Source organism: Anomaloglossus baeobatrachus, chromosome 6, assembly GCF_048569485.1.
Source record: "Anomaloglossus baeobatrachus isolate aAnoBae1 chromosome 6, aAnoBae1.hap1, whole genome shotgun sequence".
NCBI classification, from domain to species: Eukaryota; Metazoa; Chordata; class Amphibia; order Anura; family Aromobatidae; genus Anomaloglossus; species Anomaloglossus baeobatrachus.
In genome coordinates this window covers 473967427-473988904 of record NC_134358.1, presented here as the reverse complement: position 1 = coordinate 473988904, position 21478 = coordinate 473967427, and the positions used below count along the sequence as shown (strand labels likewise).

At 44.8% G+C, this 21478-nt stretch overlaps 1 protein-coding gene across 1 annotated transcript in view; it reads left to right on the top strand.

Annotated features, from left to right (window-relative positions):
• NFE2L3 (NFE2 like bZIP transcription factor 3) overlaps positions 1–21478 on the top strand; it is a 75035-nt gene that overhangs the window by 38238 nt on the left and 15319 nt on the right. The window contains exons 2-4 of the mRNA XM_075315349.1: positions 12152–12313; positions 16082–16162; positions 19334–19435. Of these exons, the coding sequence (XP_075171464.1) occupies positions 12152–12313; positions 16082–16162; positions 19334–19435 (345 nt within the window). The remainder of the gene's footprint in view (positions 1–12151; positions 12314–16081; positions 16163–19333; positions 19436–21478) is intronic.

The following is a 21478-nucleotide window of genomic DNA, read 5'->3' as shown; positions in this document are numbered from 1 at the left end:
TAGGATATTGACTGGTATTTATCCTGGTAAGTAGGTGATCAGATGACATCAGTGGACAGTGTATGGTACGGAGCGGTATTCTGTTCCATGCCGTTTATGGACATTTTATTGGTAAGGGCCTCACTTTTGAAGATATGTCTGCTTTCCGAGTATGTTTGTAATAGCAAATACTAACATTCACAGCAAAATAAAAAATCCTGGAAAATCTTTGCTTACATTTTGCATTTTGTCATTCTTCTATAATTGTAAAAAGGTGTTAAAGAGATTGTCCGTGACTTTTATATTGATGGTCTATCCTTAGCGGATCCCGGTACCGGCAGGGTGTGCTAAGTAACAGAGTGGAACTACACGGCTCCATCTTCTGCATAGTGGCTGTGGCCGGGTACTACACATCTGCTTCCTAATGAGCCCTATATGTTGCGATCTGCAGTACCCACTTGTGACCACTATCCAGTTGATGGAGCCGTGCAGCACCACAACTGAGCACATCCAGCTGACATTGGGAACATCGAATTAGCCGGGGTGCTGGATGTTATACCCCCACCAATCAGATAATAGGGTAAGAGTAGGCCATCAATGTGAAAGTCCTTGACAATCCCTCAAGTATTATTCTTAAGATGTTAAGTTATTGTCTAGGAATAATTTACTGAGTGCTGAGGGTCTGACCACTGGGACCCCCAACAATCCTCAGGATGGGGCTATGGAACCTGCAAAGCCCCTTTTTGAATAAAGTGGAAGTGCATATGCTCTATTCATTGTCTATGGGACTGGTAGAAATGGCTGTTCTCTGTACTCTGCATTTTCAAGGAATGGTGCATAGATCAAACATGTTTATTGCTTGATTCAAGACGGGACTCTGTAGTGCCCCATTCTCGGGATCACTGGAGATTATTAGGCATTATATACTGTAATAAAGAATAATTTACTAATTTTGGAATAACCCTTTATAACCCCCCTGTCACAAGGTTCAAAAGGTTGTGTCTTTATATAGTCTGATAGTATGTAATTAGTGCTGACAGTCTGATGGTGCAGGAAAGCAATCTATTGACAGGGCGAATAGTCACAGCAATTTATTCATACATGTCCAGGGGAAATAACTCAGGAATAACAGAAAAGAGAATAAAAAAAGAAAAAAAAAAAAGATTTTTTTAACCAGTTATGATATGAGAGCCACTAATGGCTCAGTCCTCAATATATTTGTACCTATTGTGGGGCGCACGTGCTCAGGAGGCACAGTCGTGATAGACGCCAAGGTACGCGTCCACCTGTCACCAGATTTTTCCCTATTAAAACAAAAGTGCCACCTTCTGCCGCTCCTGGGCTGCATTCTATGAAGGTGCACCTTGTTGCTGCCCCCCTTGCAGACCCTAAAAATAACTTTATAAAATCTCCTATGCAAATGACTTGTGTTGGCCAGATGGGCAGGCTCATTTTCGGCTCCTGTCCTTCCTTCTGGCCTTGCTCGCCGTCCCCCTGTCATGATTTATATGGATGACAAAGCTGCCGTCCATGCTGCTGGCGAAGTTTCGCGCGGGTGCAGTTCACTGTGCCCCTGTCGCAGGCCTGAGCAGAAAGTTTCCCTCGCGCGCGCCGGTGATGTATTTGCGCAGACGTGAGATTATGGGCGGGTACGAGGATGATGCTGGTGAGGTCATGCACAGCGCCGCCCATAATTTCGCCAGCAGCGTTGACGATGACGGCGTCGTCATCATCCATGTAAATCATGACAGGGGGATGGCGAGCAAGGCCAGAAGGAAGGACAGAAGCCTAAAATGAGCCCGCCCATGTGGCCAACATGTCATTTGCATAGGAAATGGTGAGATTTTATAAAGTTATTTTTGGGGTCTGCAAGGGGAGCCAGCAACAAGGTGCACCTTCATAGAATGCAGCCCAGGAGCGGCAGAAGGTGACACTTTTGGTTTAATAGGGAAAAAACTGGTGACAGGTTCCCTTTAAGAAATATGTTCCGCATGAATTGTTTACACCCCTACTGCTGAATTTGCGCCTGGTCAGGGAGTAGAATACCGATTTCTTGGTTAATTTTAGCCTGCTGTTTGTTTTTGTGGTGTTTTTTTTTCTGTTTTGTCTTTTTGCTTTACATGTGCAGATTTTTGCTCAGATATTCGAGAAGTTTTACTTATTCCAGAAAATCCAGGACCATTCTAAATAATATTAATCATACCCTAAGATGAGTCTTTGCTCGCATTACATTGCTGTGTAATTTCTGGTTAGGGGTTCCTAATTTGTAAATGCAGACTTGTTTTATCTATTATGACTGTACTGCCTTGTAATTACCGATGTAGTTGCTTCATAATTTCCTATTGTTACCTAAGGTCAGATTTGTTATTTTGTGCCTCCTCCCTTCTCAGATGTGTATGTATTTCAGAACAGGTTTTTACCACCTCTGTTGCCCACATTCCTGGGTACACGGTGTTCCTGGGCCGCTACCCACCCTAAATTTTTAGTGAATTTCAGATTTAGAAGAGCAGGAGCTGTACCTTCCAGTACATGCCAGGATTTCACTCAAGGCATTGACTGGTTTCCAAAATGAGTGGTGTTGACCTTTTCCCACAGCTTTGCCTGGAGGAATGTAAGTAAAGCCGGCCCTACTCATTAGATGGCTGTCTGCCCAACGCTGTGTCTGCCCAACGCTGTGTCTGCCCAACGCTGTGTCTGCCCAACGCTGTGTCTGCCCAACGCTGTGTCTGCCCAACGCTGTGTCTGCCCAACGCTGTGTCGGCCCAACGCTGTGTCGGCCCAACGCTGTGTCGGCCCAACGCTGTGTCGGCCCAACGCTGTGTCGGCCCAACGCTGTGTCGGCCCAACGCTGTGTCGGCCCAACGATGTGTCGACCGATCATTCGGCTGACCTCCATCTGAGGTCTCCTGACTCAAATTTGACATCTTAATAATTATATGCCTATGAGGCTGTTGAGTTTGGCTCAGGAGATTCGCGGTTGGCCCTGCAATGTGGTTCGAGTACAGAAGTAAGAATGTGGCCCAACCATGATCCTGTCAAATTAAAGCCAATGTAACAACGCTTAGTAAAGTGAGTGAGAAGAGAACATCAGATTGGCTCCAGCTTCTTTCTTCCTCTCACAGTTGTGGCATGGTGATGGAGCCAGGCAGTGCATACTGGAGTACTGATCCTGAGTAAGGTCTCCTCAGCATCCCACGTCGTTGTAGATCATTACCGTGCAGGCAATATTTATCTCAAAGCTTTCCATAGACTTAAAGGGGATTTCCAGGACTGTAATATTGTTGACATACCTGTAGGAAAGGTCATCAATACTATAGAACTGGAAAAACCCTTTAAGACATTGTGTGTCCTAGGAAATGACTTTTTCTTAAGAAAAATCCGCACCCTCTTGCAGAATTACCGCACCTGCGGCAAAAACCACTGTAAACATGCACCCGCAATTTTACCACGGGTTTCCCGTGGGTTTTTCCACGGGTGGGTCCCTGCGTTTTTTTACCATTATCTATGGCAAAAACCGCAGGTACCTGCGGAAAAGAAGTGATATGCTCATTCTTTTTTCTGCAGAATTGTGCAGCAAAACCTAGAGGTAAAAAAAACGTATGTTTTGCTGGGGAAGGGCTGCATCAAGTTTAAGAATAAAAACTGCACCTCTTCTGCCGCGAAAACCACAGCAAATCCGCGGCAAAAAACGCAGTGTGCGCACAGGGCCTTAGGGTCTGTAAGCAATGGGCAGATAAGTTTCTTAAGCAAAATCCGCACCGTCTGGCAGAATTCCGCACCAGCGGCAAAAATCCGCACCCAAAATCCGCATGCAGTTTTATGGCGGATTTTCCACAGTTTTGTCCCTGCGGTTTTTAGCCATTATCAATGGTACCTGCGTAAAAGAAGAGTCATGCTGCTTCTTTTTGCTGCAGAAATTCTGCAGTAAAACCTGTAGGGGAAAAAAACGCAGTGTGCACACAGCATTTTGGATTTCTCATAGATTTTGCTGGGGAAGGACTGCATGAACTTTATGAACAAAAAACGCACTTTTTCTGCAGCAAAAAAAGTGGCAAAAAAACGCAGTGTGTGCACAGGGCCTTATTAGGAACATTAATTACACAAGGTGATGATTGCCCATACAATCATACATTCAAAATCATATCCAGAACTCAAACTCCAAAACGCTCATTTGTCGTTAATCGCATCTTATGTCCACATAAAAATCAGTGTCGGCAGCACGTTCCCTTATTCTAAACAAGGGTCGTGCTGCCGACAGTAATGTCTATGCGCAGGGCAAATGATCACACCAACAATGACTTGTACTAGCCACCACATCCTTATACACTTTATCAAAAAGTATGATATGTATGAGAGCCTCAGGACTATTCCTGACGCATATTATCAGGAAAAGTAAAAGGAATCGGTCACCTGATTCATGCTGCCCAATCCGTGATCTGTAAAGATCCAGCTAGTGACCGTAGCCGGAGACTAAACCAGTCTGCCTCTGCCCGGGCCAGCTCTTCTCAATAAATGAATGACCGGTCTCTCGCTTTTCAAATTTGGAGATAAAAGGGGTAATAGACCACGCTGCCGTAGAAAAGAGGATCCATGTAGAAGGAATGATTTTATTTGTCTATGTGTTTCGAAGCCCTATGGCTTCTTCCTCGGGGCAAGTATGATTTGTCCTGAGGAAGAAGCCATAAGGCTTTGAAACGTGTAGACAAATAAAATCATTCCTTCTACATGGATCCTCTTTTCTACGCCAGCGCGGTCTATTAACCCTTTTCTCTCCAAATTTGAACTGCACCTCCACGTGGGTTCTGCTGCAGCCGTATTTACGCCATTACAGTGGTTGTGACTGTCACGCCATGTGAGTCTATCCTTACAGCACCTTTCCTGACAATGTTTTAGGATAAGACCCTATTTGCGCTTATTGTCTCTTCCAGCATTTTTAACAGGTCTCTCGCTTTGTGAGAAACCTTTCAATCACCAGCAGAGGCCTTGTTAACAGCTGACCGGGGCAGAGCCGGACTTGGATCAGGTCTTAGCTCTTTGTCTATGGTCCATAGTAAGATTTTTACAATATTTTCTCCTATTTTACCAGTCGTGCAGACAGGCCGGGATTCATGTTGCCCATGGCTTGGGCAGCATTAATGGGGTGACACGTTCCCTCTAGAGATCAGGCTGCTGATGTTCAAACACCAGATACCTTAGTTTTCACAGAAAATAAGCCGCTGCCAGAGGAGTTAGGCAGCAACTTTTTCCCCTCTATCTATGGAAAACTCAAGGTTGGCGGAGTATGGGCAAGACATTAGATAGAGCCGCGGGCTCGCAGATTCCCATGTGTATGACCAGCCGTAAGGACCCCATACACAAGTCTACAATCAACTGAAACACCCATATGGGTGGGATTAGCCAATAGTCTTACAGTATTTGTACAGGAACCATATTTCTTGCCTGAGAGATGAGTGTAATTTTGGACCACTGATCCTTTTGTTCTTTAAGAGATTAGCCACTGCCAGAAATGTTTTGGCACTGGGTTTTATAGAGAACACAAGAGTGTTTGGCAGAGAAAGTGCTCCTGTCTATGGGAGGTTCGGGACAGATAGCTGCTTGCCGAATCATCTTTGGCCAACAGCTGTATAAAGTATGTGGTGTGCTTTAGTCTGTAAAGTTATTTAGGCATCATATACCTGTTCCTATTCTCAGGGTTACCCGCTCATCGGTCACCACTCTTGCAGGTTTTGCCTACACCTGGTTCTCTGTATAGGTAACTGAAGAGTAACGTAATCCCGCTCTCTGGATGGGCTATGTCCTTCCTTTCTCACTCTCTTATGAGATACAACTTTTCTTTGTAGAATCTTTTAACAAAAGTTCCCCTCCCCTATAGGGCAGGAATCCGGCTGGAGGGACAGCTGTCTCACTGACATGCCAGCAGCTGTTGCAGAATACTTAAGAAACAATAGGCTTAAAAGGAGACTTAACATCTGCTGTGTGCTAATCATGGGGGGCTTGTGTTGTGCAAATGTCCTCCCTCCTCCTAAAGATTAAGTTACCTGTAATAAGGAAGCAGGGAGTCTTTGCACTAAAGTGTTGGCACATATTTTCAGCTCAAGGTTTTCTATTTCCAAAAACTTGATTCCTAGTTCTTTTTAGGGAATTTACCATAATTACCAACATTTATTTGGGTCAATCTAATATATAAAGCTGAGTGTATCTATGTATGTATGTGTGTGTGTCCGCTAAAGGAATTCACATCGTCGCATTTACAATCACGAAATTTTGCATAGACACCCTATGTGACTCAGGGAACGTCATAGACTATGTTTTGACAGGAAAATTTAACCCCGCGCTTTACAGTTCTCCAAAACACCTGTCTCCATTAAAGTCAATGGAGATAGGAGCTATCGCTTATTAATAGGAGTTGTGATTGGTTGCTATAGGAACAAAATAAATTGTTAGTATAAGAAGCTTATGTGTGAGGTAATAAGATGTCGGTGGGGAGACGGATAGAGAGAGATATAAAGAGACAGAGACAGACAGGGAAAGAGACAGTCAAAGAGACAGTCAGAGGCAGGCAGACAGGGAAAGTGACAAAGGGGGAAGAGACAGACCTGGAACGAGACAGACAGACCCAGAGATAGAGAAGACTGATAGAGAGACTGATAGAGAGACTGATACAGAGACTGATACAGAGACTGATACAGAGACTGATACAGAGACTGATACAGAGACTGATACAGAGATAGACACAAAGAGACAGACAGACATGGATAGAGACTGACAGACAGACAGGGAAAGACACAGACAGAGCCACACACACAGAGACAGAGACACAGACAGAAAAAGATAGTCAGACAGACTGGGAGAGAGACAAAGAGACAGTTACTATCCCGGGCAACGCCTGGGTACTACAGCTAGTGCTATTATAACCTACAAAAGGGTTGATTCAACTTGGCAAACTCATTCTATATCTCCTATCGGGGCATATGGGCGTCATGAGGGTTCCCATTTCTGTACTGGAAACCATGAAGTTAGATGTTATTAGAACATGTTCATTATTTTACACGATAGTCAATGTTCCAAAGAATACCAATGGACTGTATTACTTTTTCTCTTTTAAATATATTTGGGGTAGAAAAAAATCTAAAATACGGAAAAAGAGATCACAACTGAACTGACAGCAATGGATTTGTAATAAATGTTTATTATCCCAAAAATATATTCTAAATCCTGCTGTGCGCCTCCTCACTTTGTGCTTGTTGTTACCTGTACTGTAGTTTAGGTAATTGGTAGATTGTGTTTGGCAGGAGAACAGACAGACGTGGTACAGTAGTTAATGACTAATGGAAAGAGAACAAATATTAAATCCTATAAGCTGTTGGGGAAAGGGATCCATGTGTTGAAGATTTGGCTACTAAAGATGACCACTCCCCATTGCCACCTCTTATTCCACTTTCTGCTAATAGTACCACACCATAGTTGACCGATTCTTTATTTTAGTTAAGAAAGTCAATCCAACCATAGTACTCAGGGATATTTTTGTTTTAAGAACTATTCCAAAATTTCCAAAAATCACAGATAAAGGCCCTCATTCATTACGACCCACGTTTTATATGAAGCGAGTGATAGACTAAGGTGTGCCAAATTAATTAATCAGCTTTCACCTTCTTAACGAATTTGGAGCATCTATAAACTATTGTGTGCCATTGCCACAAATCCAAAGCATAGAATGATAGAGTTGGAAGGGACCTCAAGGGCCATCGGGTCCAACCCCCTGCAAGTGCAGGTTTTCCTAATTCATCCAGCTATATGTTTATCCAGTTTCCACTAGAAGATTTCCATTGATTGAGAGCTCACCGGTGGTAGCCTGTTCCACTCCTTGACTGCCCTCACTGTCAGAAAGTTTTTCCTAATGTATAATCTGAAGTTGACACTTGCGTTATTTGCATCAGTCACGTCGCCTTGAGGAATTACGGTATCCTGCAAAATATTTTGCAGGAATCCGTTTTTCTCTCATAGACTTCTATTAGTGACAGATTGTGACTGATGGCCTTGCGTTGCATCCGCAACGTGACGGATCAGTTGTTTACTGACTGGCGATCAGGTGGGAGAAACGCTGAATGTAATGTTTTTTGTGTGCGTCGGATTGTTTTTTTACTGTGAGAATGCGCACAGTTAAAAACCATGATGACTGTAAATTCAGTTCCAGTTCCAGCGGCCAGAACGATCAGCTGATTGCCCAGCTTTTGTGAACAATCAGCTGGTCGCCCGGCGAACGGAACAATCAGCTGATCATTCACAAAAGGCGGGCGATCAGCTGATCATTCACAAAAGGCGGGCGATCAGCTGATCGTTCACAATAGCCAGCCACCGGTAAAACAGTAAAAAGAAACCACAACGGATCATTTTTCGCATCGGTTACATCAGTTGTGCCACTATCTGCAACGCATCCGTTGCATCAGTCACACAACTGATTGTGACTGATGCAAAACAATGGAAGTGTGAACTTAGCCTAAAGGCCGCTTTACACCCAGCGACATCGCTAACGCAATGTCTTTTGGGTCACGGAATTCATGACGCACATCCGGCCTCGTTAGCGAAGTCGTTGCTTTTGAAACGTACGAGCGACCGCTAACAAGTAAAAATATTCACCTTATCGTTGCTCGTTGACGCGGTGCTCCATTCCCAAATATCGTTGCTGTTGCAGGACGCAGGTTGTTCGTCGCTCCTGTGGCAGCACACATCGCTGTGTGTGACACCGCAGGAACGAGGAACCTCACCTTACCTGCGGCCGCCCGCAATGAGGAAGGAAGGAGGTGGGCGGGATGTTCGTCCCGCTCATCTCCGCCCCTCCGCTTCGATTGGGCGGCCGCTTGGGACGTCTCTGTGACGCCGAACGAACCGCCCCCTTAGAAAGGAGGTGGTTCGCCGGTCACAGCGACGTTGCTAGGCAGGTAAGAAGCGATTTTGTGAGCCACGGGCAGCGATTTTCCAGTGACACACAACCGACGGGGGCGGGTACGCACGCTAGCGATCTCGCTAGCGAGATCGCAGCATGTAAAGCGGCCTTAAGTTTCATCTCATTGCTTCCTGTAAGTTCTTGTAGTTCCTTGTGCTAATGAAAATAGGGTGGAGCAGCAGAGGCCGGCTTAAATTTCTGTTGCAAATTATTATGACTTTTTTGGCATACCTGACCATGCCCTGCTCCACCCAAGCTACCCCTACATTCCAAAACGTTCGCAAAGCTGGCCAAGATTGGCATAATTTACCAAACATTGCTACATTTTTGTACTACTTTCAGATGTAAAAAAATAACTCCCTAGATTTCAAGCAATTACCGTATTTTTCGAAATATAAGACGCACCGGACCAGAAGACTCACCCGGTTTTAGAGGAGGAAAATAGGAAAATTAAAATTTTTAAGCAAAAAATGTGGTCATGACACACTGTTATGGGGCGAGGATCTGCTGCCTATACTGTTATTCGGGTAATGTCCCCAAATTCTCTGCTAAGGTACCCCATCCTGGTAATGATCCTCCTGCCTTGTATATGTACCCTATCCTGGTATATGCCCTTATCCTGCTATATACTGGCAACCTGCTATATACCCCCATACTGCTATATACCCCCATCCTGCTATATGCTCCCCTTCCTGATATATACTGCCATCCTGGTATATGCCCTTATCCTGCTATATACCCCCATCCTGCTATATATTGCCATCCTACTATATGCCCTTATCCTGCTATAAACCCCCATCCATCCTGCTATATGGCCCCATTCTACTATATGGCATGTATCCTGTATCACACAAAAAAAATAAACGTTTATACTCACCTTTCCTCGCTCCATGCAGCATCGCTCCTCTCCCTGTCTGTGGCGGCAACAGCACTACTGACCTGGGTGGAGCTGTCACTGTTCCCTGCAGCATCGCTCGTCCTGCTGTCTGCCGGTCAGCTGACCTGCGTGACTAGCGTCGCGCACAGCGATGATGTCATCGCTGTGCTCACCGCTCGCTACACAGATCAGCTGGCCGACAGACAGGAGGAGATTGCCGTGCTGCAGGGGAACGGTGACAAGTGAGTATACCGTACTTATTCACTGCCCCCCGCGCTGATGATGATGCGCGGGGGGCATTGAATACAGCCGCACATGATCACTCCAGGCTGTAGTTGCCAGGGGTGATCACGGCCGGCTGTTTAATATGCGCGCACCCCCCGCCCATCATTTCGCCCACCTGTCAGCGCTGGCTTCAGCGCTGAGAGATGATGGGCGGGAAGATGGGCGTGCATATGTAATGAGCAGGCCCACGTGGTCACGGCAGGCGCTGCCACAGCCTGCTCGTGCCGCCGATGACCCGCTCCACCGCAGCACCCTCATTCCCAGCAGCAGCCCTATATTCAGACCATAAGACGCACCCCCTACTTTCCCCCAACATTTGGGGGGGGGGGGAGTGCGTCTTATGGTCCGAAAAATACGGTATATTCTAGAATTCTGGTGAAAACAGGATAAATTGGCCCCAAACTGTATTACTGTCACTAGATGACTTTTTTTATATAGCACATTACTGTGGTGGAATTACTGATGATAAACTGGTTCAAAAGTTTCAATGCTTAACAGAATTGAGCACCACAGTGCCCCCCATAGGCAGTGACAGCCACAGTGTGCCCACAATGACAGCCACATGGACCTACTGTATTTTTCTGACTATAAGACGTATTTTTAGTAAGATAATAGCTTGCTAAAATGTATGTGCGTCTTATAGTCCATAGTCAATAAGGTCAGCAGTTCCAGACCTCACCGACTGCTTCCATAAATCATAGGGCAAAGCATTCTTAAGTGCTGTGCTCCTATCACTGAGAAAACTATGCAGTTGACTTTGGGTACGTGCCCATGATCCAGAGACACTGCGTTCTAGACGCATCTCTTCCTCCTGCGGAGACGCGAGCCTTGTCCGCAGGAGAATGCAGCGTCTGTGCTCACGATCAGGAGTCTGGGCACTCCTGACTTTCACGGTGTCCTCCTCCTGAGAGCACACTCACTTCTCCGGAAACATAAATTGACATTCTGCAGCTCGGAAAGCGGCACCGCATGTCAGTCTGTGCTGCACAGAACAGAAGCACAGTGGTCAGGAGATCTCTAGAAATCCGATCTACTGTGCTTGTACTGTACAATGCAGCGTTTTGGACTCTGCGAATCCAAAACGCTGTAAACACTGATCATCGGCACATACCTTTTGGAGAAGAGTCTTGGTCTCCCAGACAAAAACATATGTGATGCGGTGCTTGTTTGCCCACATTTATGTGCAGTCATGATCGACACAAGCTTGGTATAAAATGTACAAAAGCATCTGTGATATTGTGGAAATTAAAATAACATCTACTAAAGTGTACTGCCAAATAAATTGTGCATAAGGAGTTTAGGTGGCACAAATGAAAGCCATTACACATATAAGACACCAGGCCCGTAGGTGAAATTTTGTACTAGACAACAAAAGTAAACTGTATTGGCACCATGTTGTGTCACTATTAGGAACAGTATATAATACCCTTTATTTTTTTGGTATAAGCCTCCTAATATATTTCACTACTTTGGAATAAATCATTAAACCCCATCTTCTACCCTAGAGCACCAAGAAATGAGCACAAAAATTAGTGACATTACCCCCTCCACATTTCTACATCCCCAGAATAGTTTTAATATTATTTTTTTTTCTATTTTCTGTAATACAAACCTGGGTGCGTCAGAAAGTCCAAAAGGTATGGCATATCAGAGTAAGACTGGCCATATACTTTAGATGGCGTATGGATTCTTCGACTCATCATTTGGACAACAGCCATCTTAGCCAACACTCCCATACACAAGAGCGCTTACTCGGCCGAGTGCTACTTCGTTCTCTATGAGAAAGCCACTAACTGAGACCAGTCACTAGCTTATCTCAGGGAGAAAAGTTGATCTTAAAATGGAAAAGAAAGATATTACCGTACATACTGTGGGTCTTTATTTGTGCCAGATGACCATGATTGCCGCTTGAAGAGCAGCAAGTTATGCAGTGGATTGGGGCAATGTTGTAGATAATGATAGAAGCACTTACACACTAGAGTGGACTTAACATCAATCCTATTGTAATCCCCTCTTAATGCAGTAAATACATCCATTGTAAAAAGATGTTTTCCTCAATATTTCAGAAACAAGAAGATAAACTGGGATACAGTGAAGAATCCTACAGCTATAGCTACCTTCACAATGACAATGGGAAGACCGAACTGGACGAGGAGGTAGCTGAGAGTAGTGAAGAAAATGACCCCAGCAATACGGGCGCAAGTGACAGTGACAACATAGGAGCAGAGGTAAGACCAGACTATGATGTGTTTCCTAATAGTCTGTGGACTTCTTGCATTTAGAATGTGATGATGAGTTTAACAAACTAAAATGTGATGCTCAATCCCTAGGTGTCACTAGATACAACTAATAGAGTAGTAGTCAAACATGCCGGGGTTCAGGAGACAGGAGGTCACGTATGGAACACAGGGAGAAAGCGGAGCCGAGGTCAGGGTACGAGACGGAGGTCAGGAGCCAGGAAGTCACGTCAGAGTCAGGGGCATGAGCAGAGAAAGGTAACTAAGGTCCAGGGTCGAGAGACAAGATCAGAACAGTACAATTACAGGAGCCAGAAGCACTTGATGCAGGACAGGAACTACGACTGGCAGCATTCTGGGTGAGGTTGCTCCCTGATGAAGTAGAGCAATCACCCGAAACGAGGCTCCTGTGAACAGACTCCTCCCAGCACCAGCACAGGACCCGAGGCCAGGAAACAAGCCGTCCACTGGAGCACAATACTACAATGGAGCATCGGCTCTGCAGGAGAGCAGAGCACCGCAAATCAGAACCATGACATAAAGACCTTACATCCATTATCAGGTAGCATTCACATAGTGTATTCATCAAAAGTCCAGGGAATGTGATGGCAACATCAGGAATTCTGAAGAGAAGCCTATACTCTGTCAATTAAGTCATCTACATCTAGTGCATGCCTATTGAAACCAAGACATAGCGGGTGAAGTAAGTTTTAAACACGTCACCAATTTTTTAAGTATTTGTTTCTAAAGGTGCTATTGACAGGAATTTCTCACCAGATGTCAGTAACAACGCATTCAATCCACACAAGGAAAGAAATCAAACCATAGATGTACATAAAAAAGTGATGTGTTGAAATGACACAGGGAAAAAGTGAACACATGAAGAGAGTTGCAAAAGGCCATGGAAAGTCATGACACCAGCTGAAATCAATCAGTAACTATAAAGCAATCCTGCCACTTAGTGAAAAAATATCAGCTCTTTTACCTGATGGCCTATAAAAAGGTGTCTCATTACCAAGGTGCCAGAAAGAAACATCTCATGATGGGTAAAACCAGTGAGCTGTCTTGAGACCTTCGCAACCTTATTTTTGTAAAACATACTGATGGCATTGGTTACAGAAGAATTTCTAAACTATTGAAAGTTCCAGTGAGCTATGTTAGGGCCATAATCCGGAAGTGGAAAGAACATAATTTCACTATAAACTAACCACAATCTGTTGCTCCCTGCAACATTTCATACAAGGAGAGGAAAGAATTGTCAGAACAGTTGCCCAATAGCCAAGAACCACCTGTGGAGAGCTACAAAAATACCTGGTATCAGCAGGCACAAATGTTTCAAAGAAAACATTAAATAATGCACTCAACCTCCATGGTTTGTATGTACGCTCACCACACAAGACTTCATTGCTGAAAAAAAGCATGTTCAAGCACTTTTAAAATTTGCTCAACAAGATTTAGACAAGGCATGAAATACTGGGAGAATATAGTCAGGTCACATGAGACCAAAAAGTGAACTCTTTGGATGCCATAATACACACCATGTTTTGGAGGTTAACAGGCACTGTATATCACCCCTAAAACACCATACCAACAGTGAAGTTTGGAGGTGGGAACATCATGATGTGGGGCTATTTTTCAGCATATGGCACCGCCAAACTTCATATAATTGAAGGAAGAATGAATGGATGAATGTACAGAAATATTGTTGATAAAAATCTGCTGCCATCTACCAAGATGATGAAGATGAAAGATAATGATCCCAAACACTCAGCCAAGGAAACTCTCAATTGTTTCAAAGAAATAAACTAAAGCTGCTAGAATGGCCTAGTCAATCACCTGACCTGAATCAAATATTAAATTCATGGAGGAAACTAGAGCTCAGAGTTCATAAAAGCAGCCCACGGTACCTTCAGGATTTGAAGAGTGTTTGTGTGGAAGAATGGTCAAAAATCACAACTGAGCAATGCATGCGACTAGTTTCTTCATACAGGAGGCGACTTGAAGTTGTCATCACCAACAAAGGCTTTTGTTCAAAGTATTAAATGAATTTCACTTATTGTTTTCAATACTTTTTCCCTGTCATTTCTCGTTATTACATATAACTAAATGTATGGACCTCTTTGGTTTGATTTCTTTGCCTGTGTGGACTGGATTATATCACAGGGTCCTTCTCCGACATCACACAATCAGTAGAGCGAGAGATGGATGTACAATCCAAAGAACATTTATTCCAAACAAAATCAGACGGTCCATAAAATAATCCACCACACAGAGGGTAAAATAGTCCAGTAATGGGATAAATGTCCTGGGGATCAGTCACAATCCTTCATCAGTCCTTTTCCAGAGAAATCAGGGTTTCTCAACGGTTCTCTGGGGTGCTGCCCGTAGCCACAGTTTCTCCCCCAGAAGTTGAATCTTCCTGCTTGTCTCTTGCCTTGCTAGCCAGACTCAATAATCCCTCAGGTAAGCAGAGAGTTTAGATGGATTCCAGACCCCCCCTCCCCCAAACCTAGGGACAGAAGCACTGCAGGGGGTGATTAACCTGCAGACAGGACAAATAATACATAGAATGGACAGAGCACCACACCTAAAATACGAACCTACACAAAGTGATACACAACCCACAATATCACACTATCAGAGATGAGTTGTTACTCACATCTGGTGAGAATTCATGTCAATAACATATTTTTGAAATATATTTACTTAAAAAATTGGTGACATGTTCAATACTTATTTCACCCTCTGGTGGTTGCTATATAAATTCACAATCATTAGTCTGATGGATCGAAATCTCATGCCTAGTTTTGTGAGATAGACGGGCACTTTTCAGCATACGGGCAGTAGCTCGCTCTTTTCCCAAGATCAGGCTTGGCGTCCGCTTTAGCTATGACTCTACATCCAGGTGTCTAAGGTTTCTATCTATCTTGTGAGTTTGAATATGACTTTCTTATAAGATTGGTGTGCAGAGCCTCCCTGATTGGGACTGGCTGCATTCAGATTGTGGACAGGGCCACATGTACCCTTCTGGTGTACATTTCTGCAATCTTGTAATGCCAAGTCACCTGATGAGCGGTATCTTGCTTAATTGTTAGGGGCACTTTGCACACTGCGACATCGCAGGTGCGATGTCGGTGGGGTCAAATTGAAAATGACGCACTTCCGGCATCGCATGCGACATCGCAGTGTGTAAAGGCTGGATGATACGATTAACGACCGCAAAAGCGTCGTAATCGTATCATCGGTGCAGCGTCGGCGTAATCCATGATTACGCTGACGCGACGGTCCGATGTTGTTCCTCGCTCCTGCGGCAGCACACATCGCTGTGTGTGAAGTCGCAGGAGCGAGGAACGTCTCCTACCGGCCTCACTGCGGCTTCCGTAGGATATGCGGAAGGAAGGAGGTGGGCAGGATGTTTACATCCTGCTCATCTCCGCCCCTCCGCTCTGATTGGCCGGCTGCCGTGTGACGTCGCAGTGACGCCGCACGACCCGCCCCCTTAACAAGGAGGCAGGGTCGCCGGCCACAGGGACGTCGCACGGCAGGTGAGTGTGTGTGAAGCTGGCGTAGCGATAACTTTCGCTACGCCAGCTATCACCACATATCGCTGCTGCGACGGGGGCGGGCACTATCGCACTCGGCATCGCAGCATCGGCCTGCGATGTCGTAGTGTGCAAAGTGCCCCTTAGTCTTCCACATCCATCTGCCCACAGGCCATGCTGACATTTATTGTTATGGTAACGCTTTCCAATTTTTCAGATTGACCGGAACACGACTGAGCCATCTCTGTTTTTTGAAGAGTTTATTCAGCTGCTGGCGCAAACTGAAAACGCTCTGGAGGTAAATCACTTTCTGTTGCCGCCTTTGGCCTTCGAAATTGTGATAACTAAATTCTGTGTAATTTAATACATTGTAGTGCTGAAAATGGAAAGATGTTTGGCAATTATAGGTGTGCTCTGTATACACTGGACACATGGGTATATACATACACTGATAGGCCATAAAATGAAAACCACCTGCCTAATATTGTGTAGGACGTCTTTGTGCTACAAAAACAGCGCCAGCCTATAGAGGAATGAACCCCACAAGACTTCTGAAGGGGTCCAGTCCTATTTAACAAGTTGTTGGCAGCAGAGACGTCCTGTAAGGTGTGAGAAGGAGCTTCCATGGATGGAGACTTGGATTTCTAGCACATCCCACAGATGCTCTGCTGGGTTCAGATCAGGGGAGTTTGACGCCAAGTCAACAAGTTGAATGCTTTAGTGTTTCTCAAACCATTTCGAATCAATCAATTTAGCTGTCATGACACAGAGTTGGGACAGTCCGGCTTGAGGCCAAACACACAACTAAACAGAGGTAACACCACGACAAACAAGGGGTACACCGGGGACACTTTAACAACAGTGGGCCTAGTGCTAGTTAGAGGGAAGAAAGACACCTCTTCCATTTACCTGACGCTGTACCTTGCACTCCTGGCCAGTCCCTATACAGGTTCCTCATCTGTTGCCTAGCAGGAACCTGAAAACCTGAGATGACACTACAATAGTCCCTGGCTAGGGAGTGGGCAGATGAAGGACGCTAGCCCTACTTCTGCACTGAATCAACACACCCATGGAACCAAGACTGCAGACACACCAGCAACTCAACAAAGGGTTCAGCATCTCCTTCCTTCTCCCAGACTAGAATCCAAATGAGGAATAACCGGCACCCTCTGCTGGTAGCAGAGCTTTCTAAAGGAACTGGCAGTGGTCCCAAACCAGAAATATCTGATCAGGAGTCTGAGGCTGCTGGAACGTCAAGTTACTTAACCCTCTCTTACCCAAAGAAAAAGAACACACTTTTAAATATCAGAGTCTCACCAGGTAAAGTGAGACTCAGATCCAGGACCTGTCACTAATCTCTATAGCAGAGAGCCGACCGTGACATTAGCAGAGCACAGCATCCTGCAAATACAATAGTGCTCACAGCCATTAGGGAATACCACTACCATAGTGGGATGTGCTTGGTCTGCAGCGATCTTTATGTTGATGGGACATGTCAAAGAATACCAGGAATGAAGGTGGTAAGAAAAGTCTAAATCCCTACAATATTGACACCATCTTGCTTTTTTCCCATAGTATGTTCCGGTACCATTTATTCCCCACATAAGTGACATACACCTCCCTGATCATCCACATGATGTAAAGGAAACCATGATTCATTAAACCAGGCCGCCTCCTTCCTTTTACTCCATGTTTCTGTTCTGATGCTAACTTGTCCATTGTTGGCGCTTTCGGCGGTGGACAGGGGTTGGCTTAGGCGACATCTGCAGCTATGTAGTCACATATATAGAAAGCTGTGATGTGTTGTGCATACATGTATACGAGTCCACTGGGCGGTCCTATTCGGTGAGTGACAGTCTTCCAGGTATAATTGTACATTCAAAGATAGCTGTCAGTCACTAGTAGGACCACCCATTGGACTCCTACATACAAACACCAGTGGTTTCAATGGGTAAAATACAAGTCATACTGAATTTTCCCAACAAACCTGTATATCATCCTGTTTAGCCTCTTCTCTATAAACCAACAGTGCTCACCACTGAGCCATCATGCTGCCCTAGTTCTTCATCACCCTCTAATTTTTTTAGTGATGCTCCATTGCACTGCAGCATGATCCATTCACTTGCATAAAGAAAACTTTGCCGGGGAGACATGGTGGGCACATCGCTGTTCCAGTGCTGAATCTTATTGATCCTCAGGATCATTAAGGTTCTAGACTAGAGGTTAGACCACCAGAGTGGCTCGCCTGTTGGGGAGGATTTTCTACGCCGTAAGGCAGGATGAAACACTACATACAGATGCATCAGTGTAGTCAGATACAGTTAGTTGAAGAAGCAGGGAACAAATTTAGAAGAGCAAAGCAGAATTTTCAGGTCTGCACCTGGAGGGGCGTGTAAATGTAGAGATGGATATGGATTTTAGTACTTTAGAACACAGCAGAGATGAGTGTGTGGAAAGCCTGTTAGTACAGTAAGCCCGGCATGCAGTCAGCCATCTTGATGTGGCAAAGCTGAGTGTGTGAAAAGCACATTGAATCAGTAGAGCTGGGTATGCAGTCAGGCCTTGTGATACAGCAGAGCTAAGTGTGCGGGTGGCAGAGATGGGTTCATTGGGAGGTATACTTTGTGGAGATGGCAGCAGAAGCCAGCAATAGCAGAGCTTGGTTTGTTCTGAGGCCTTGCAACCATGACAGCATGGGATAGCAGTTTGTGCTTATTATATCCTAATCCATATACAAAGGTTCGTTAAAAGGTCCATATTGTCTTTTAGGATTGCTACTTCCAGCAGGTGGCACTAGTGTTCAAGTCCTTTTCCTCTCTGAAGAGCCAATTTGCATATGAGCCTATTATATCAGTTTTCAAGTCAGCCTTAAAGGGGTATTCACATCTTCAGGGTCCTGTCTTAATATGTAGTAGGTGTAATAATAATATTAGCAAATACCTAGAATTAGAAATGTAGTATAGTTCTCCTGATTGGATTTGTCACTTGCCTTACGACCACTCGTATAGTGACAGTTGCTAGTGGTCGTAACTATGGATATATAAGCTGCTGCAATGCCCTGCACATGAGGTAAGCGAAGTGGCTAATCAGAAGTACACTACAGTTATAATTGGAGGTATTTGCCAATATTGTTACACCTACTACACTTTGAGGTGATCTTGGGGTGAGAATATCCCTTTTAAGAAACACATTGAAGGTGCATTCCTATGGTATCCCAATGTGCACAAGAGCAGCAGGAGCCATCCATGGGGGAAAGGAGATGCATGAACCGGGCGTCAGGACATATGATGACATAGGGTTCATATAGGGTTCATATCAGTTTATGAGAGAGAAACCCTTTTATTTGATAGTGCTGCTATGTATAATATGTACCAGGTAACTGGACTTTATAATATGTATCTGATGACTGCTACATATCGTGCGTTCGTGTACAGAACGTGCCATTCATGATATTCCCTGTTTCTTATAGGGCACAAGTGAAAATTCTCTTCAAAGTCTGCAGTCCTCCTCCCGACCTGGAAACTCAGTAGGAGAATTGTGGCAAGATTTCCTGTCTTTGCCTGACTTAAACGTAAGATCATTTATTCCTTTATTCATTTGTAATCATTGACTTCTCTGGAGCACAGCAGTCTGTGTGTTGAGGGGGAAGAGGAATGACACTTACCAAAAGCCCTAGTACTGCAGAGTCAGATCATGTCCTGCAGACCGCCCCTCACCCATATAGTGCATGAAGGTTGGGGCAGCGGAACAATTTATATGGCTTCCATAGAATAATACATTTGCTTTGTAGCAGCTGACATCTTTCCCTATGGACAGCAACCGATCGCCAAGAGTCACAACTTACTCAGACGTCCGTACATATACTGGCCCGAACTCGGAAGCCTCATATATGCCTATATGGCTGCTAGGTTCGGGACGTGACACCCACAACCACGTTATGCATTGTGGTCTGTGAACGGGCCGTAATGCACAGAACGAGTCCCTTAGAGAATCCAGATCCATGAAGATCAGCTGATCGCTTATGCGGACTTCCATTTTTAAAGTGGTTGTGTGCCGCCCCTGGTAGACCTCTGATGTTACAGTGGTAGGTCCGAGTGGTGATGTGGCCATACCAGGCGTGTGCAACAGGCTTTTGTAATGAAGGTTTAAAAATAATATTTAAAAAGGGGGAGAGAAAAATAAAATAAGTAAATAGTTTGTGACGCCAGTTGGGATGTTCGGCTTTAGTGTGGCCGGGCAGTGCTGAAGGTTCCCAGGAGTTAGGTGGTGATGCACAGTGCCAGAGCCAGGTTGTCCCCTCACCCCCCAACTAGGGCTGGTTCCTGGGGATGATGAGGTAGGGATGGCGCAGCAAAGAATAAATAAGCCAGAGACAGTACAGAGCTTTTACCTTTTACTGAAGCTCTGCAGAACCGTCCGGAACATTCTCTACAGGCATTACAATGATGGCGGTCTGACCTGCCCCAATGAGAGTTTGGTTTCTCTGCTGTGTAGTGGTAGTGTACTCCTCCTCACGCTACTTCCCTACCTGGGAATAGATGTCTTGAAGTTCTGGGATTTTCAAGACAAGAAAACTCTGGATCTTTAACTCCTTCTGGCGAGCAGGCGACTTGAATCCTGAAGTTAAACTCACTATTTCTTCTAGAAGTTTCCAGACTCAAACGTGTCACTGCTCCCAGGCAATTCACTGGTCCTTATAAAAAGGCTAATAGCAGTCTCTGATTGCCACTGACCTTGAGAGTCCTGGTAGCCTAGGGACTGATACCCTGCCAATGTGTAGGTGGCCCCTCCAGAGGTTTTAGCAGTCCCCTCAGGACAGGACGTCTCCATATTACACTCCTCACTTCACCTCACACCAACTTCAACTCCAACTGCCACTCTCTGAATTTACCTCACACATAAGCTCTTCCCCCTCTCTGCTTCTAGGGTGCACACACAAGGTATGTTATTTTCTCAAGTGAACAGCCCCAGTAAGGGAGTATGGGCAAATGTGTGTTTGTACTGAGCAGCAGAGAAAACCAAATTCATTAAAGCTAGCAATACATGTTATACAGTTTGAAATACACATGCAGCTATTATTTGTGGCTAATCAGGCACAGTGTGCCAAAGTTAACTTTTATAAGACGATTTCTTGAATCCCTTCATGCAAATAAACCATTCAGAATTAAAGACTCTTGAATTAGGCACAGCCTCATAAGATGCAGTGCCTTAAGGAAAATAACAGTTACTCTTGAATTAGATTCACTTTCAAGAAAGCATTCTTTGTCCGAGTATGTAGTACTGTGGATCAGGCCGAGCAGTTCAATGCCCCTTCCCACCTACATATTTTCCAGCTTTTTCCCCCTTTTCATTAATTCCCCCTCTTAGTTGATAGACAGCTCTAGCTTCAGAGGAGTCAGTTCTGTCTTCTGATCTTCAGAGCACCACAGCCATGCACAGAGCAGCCTTTTTCTTATTTGCTTCCCATTCTATGCTGGTTCTCTGATCAGTGCATCCATGAGATTTCAGTGGAGACAATGCTACCACCACTGTCAATCAATGAGATGGCGCCAATAGATGGATAGTATATAGGACCGAAGGTACACCAAAATACTCAGTCATTCTCAGGAGGCAC